Here is a 2,874-nt window from a genome sequence, read left to right on the forward strand (position 1 = left end):
GTTTACATAAAAATAAAAAGCCAATAAACATTTTTGGCCTTTAAAGCCCCCACAGCCTCAGTGCGTACAAAAGCTAAAGCCAAAAAAGATTGTCACGGTTTATAACAGCGTTTGTTAAAAAAGTAGAAAACAAAAAGCGACCCTCACAAAACACCTGCTCTTCTAAGAGAAATTACAGCTGTGTAAACGTTAAGGTCACCACTTTGCAAAACATACATTTTAATTTCACCACTGCTGCAAAAAATCTTTATCTATTGGCCTGCAAATAAAGTCCTACAATTAAATCTTAGGCTTCAAATACCCTTTAATTAAGCCACCTTCATACCCGACCAATTCCAAACCCTACACTCACTCCTACCACAGGTTCAAAAAAATCTGTAAATTACAAGGCCAAATCTATGTGCTTCAAAATATATATCAAATTAAAACACATGCCTTTCATACCATCTGTAAAGCATTTATCTTATGGACTAATTATAATGTATGGTGCTATGTAACTAAGGCTATAAAATAACCCCAGCTTACTATTACAATAAACACATTGTTTTTGTTTAATTTAAAAATATGTTATTGTGGTTATAAAAAACAAGAACAACAAAACTACCTTTCATGTTCATACTAATTATGCATTATCATTACATCCAACCAAAAGTTATGGGGCTAAACCTGATCCTTTTAATCTAATATCAAAAATACAAGGTCTAATAAAAATAAAAGTTTAAAAATGATGGTTGTGCTAAAAGCACTAAAGGGGGGAGTGTGAAAAAAGGGATTTAAGTGCAGCCATCTTAGTTCTGTTAAAAAAAAAAAAAGCAAAAGTCAGGCTAACTCTAACCCCAAAGAACGCAAAACTTATCAAGGCAAAACTGGTGCAAGCGAACAAAAATTGCAAAGCAAAGCTGTTTTTAACCTTGCCTTAAAATAATAAAATGTAATTGTAGTAAAAAAATATTTAAAAGAAATAAAATATTTTAAAAAATGTATAAACAAAGCAGAGCTTTATGTAATAAAAAGGTATAAATACTTGCGTTGCATTGTTTATACTTTAAAAATTAGCATAAAAACGGACACTATCCAAACGGCTGTCTTCCTTCTTGCAATTGCCTAAAAATAAAACTGTCTCTAACTTGTTGCATGCAAACTAAAAGTAAGAACTTGTTTTCTTCTACAATATCCATTTGTTCTTTTGTCCACATTGGTACTGAGCTTAAATAATTCCTCTCCCTCCATGGTATTTATCATTTACCTAGATTTCAGTAAGGCGTTTGATACAGTGCCACATGGGGAATTATTAATTTAATTGGAAAAGATGGGGATCAATATGAAAATTGAAAGGAATAAGGAATTGGTTAAAGGGGAAAGACTACAGAGGGTCATACTGAAAGGCAAACTGTCAGGCTGGAGGAAGTTACCAGTGGAGTTCCTCAAGGATCGGTTTTGGGACCAACAGCAATTGTCCTTTAAGCCAAATGCCAGAGCATCTTGCCAATTCTACGTAGTGTAACAGACCCTCATTCGTGGATCTTGAAAACATCAATTTCTAACATTATATTTTCTGTACACAGTTCAATACAACGTAACATCACATGGAGTAGCTGAGTCAGAGAACTAAGGATAATGATACACAGAATTCATTCTTCTATCTGCTGTTTATTGGTTAAAATATAATAATGATTATAATTACCAAGAAAATATCTTCCTGTATAACACCCTTTTAAAGGCATCATTTACCTCCTTGTTTCTCAGGCTGTAGATCAGGGGGTTCAACATGGGGATCACAAGGGCATAAAACACAGAGGTAACCTTGTCTTGGTCCATCAAATAGCTGGAACTGGGTCTTAAATATATACATATCAGTGTCCCATAAAACATAGTGACAACTGTTAGGTGGGAGGCGCAGGTGGAAAAGGTTTTGCGTCTCCCCTTGGAAGAATGGATCCTGAGAATGGCCACAAGGATGCACATGTAGGAGATTAGGACACCCAGGAAAGTAGTCGTGACAATTACAGTCGAGAAAGTGAAAAGTACAAGGTCAGTGACCTGGGTGTCGGAGCAAGACAGCTTCAGCATGGGGGGCACGTCACAGAAGAAATGGTTGACAACACTGGAGCTGCAGAAGGACAGACTGAATATAAATAGAGTTTGCACAATTGAATTCACAGAGCCACAGACATATGTGCCAGCCACCAACAGGACACAGTGTCTCTTGGACATAATGGTTCTGTAGAGCAGTGGATTACAGATAGCTTTGAAGCGGTCATACGCAATCACAGCCAGGAGGCAACATTCACTGGTCACAAAAAAACAGACAAAGAATAGTTGTGCCGCACACTCAATGAAAGGAATGGTTCTTGTCTCTGCTACAAAGGTCATGAGCAGCCTGGGAGCTATGGCTGTGGAATATCCAATATCTACAATGGACATCTGGCTTAGGAAAAAGTACATGGGGGTATGAAGTCGGGTTTCAACCATGATTAACGCTATCATCCCAAGATTCCCCATCAGGCTGACCACATACATCACTAGGAACAACATAAAGAGGGGGATCTGTAGATCTGGATGATCTGTGAATCCTACGAAAATGAACTCTGTCACCGTGGTATGGTTTCTCTCTGCCATTTATTCCAGAAACTCTCTCCTCTGCTGGTGAAAAATAAAAAATAAGGATTACAGTTAATCATGGGACAATAAAGTATTGAGTACAGATCCCTCATAATCCCTGTGATTGTTCCTGTGAAACAGTGTATAAACATAACACATCAAAGGACACTCCTAGGGAATGTTCTCTTTGTATTTCCCACATGCTTTCCATTAGAGATAGGATATGACCCAGCTACAGAAATATTGTATACTCTGTGTTAATATGCATGAAAC

General features: G+C 37.1%; 1 protein-coding gene across 1 annotated transcript; it reads right to left on the reverse strand.

Moving 5' to 3' along the window:
* Positions 1-1,680: 1,680 nt before the first annotated feature.
* Positions 1,681-2,637, reverse strand: LOC140912731 (olfactory receptor 5AR1). Its single transcript, XM_073347697.2, has one exon. It carries the CDS (start codon positions 2,617-2,619, stop codon positions 1,681-1,683), a length of 939 nt encoding a protein of 312 aa, XP_073203798.2. The 5' UTR covers positions 2,620-2,637.
* Between the last annotated feature and the right edge of the window lie 237 nt (positions 2,638-2,874).

The sequence above is a fragment of the Lepidochelys kempii genome, chromosome 6 (genome assembly GCF_965140285.1).
Source record: "Lepidochelys kempii isolate rLepKem1 chromosome 6, rLepKem1.hap1, whole genome shotgun sequence".
NCBI classification, from domain to species: Eukaryota; Metazoa; Chordata; order Testudines; family Cheloniidae; genus Lepidochelys; species Lepidochelys kempii.

What these genes read in the sequence shown, in the direction of transcription:
- LOC140912731 (XM_073347697.2), bottom strand. Translation starts at nt 2,619, where the DNA reads ATGGCAGAGAGAAACCATACCACGGTGACAGAGTTCATTTTCGTAGGA.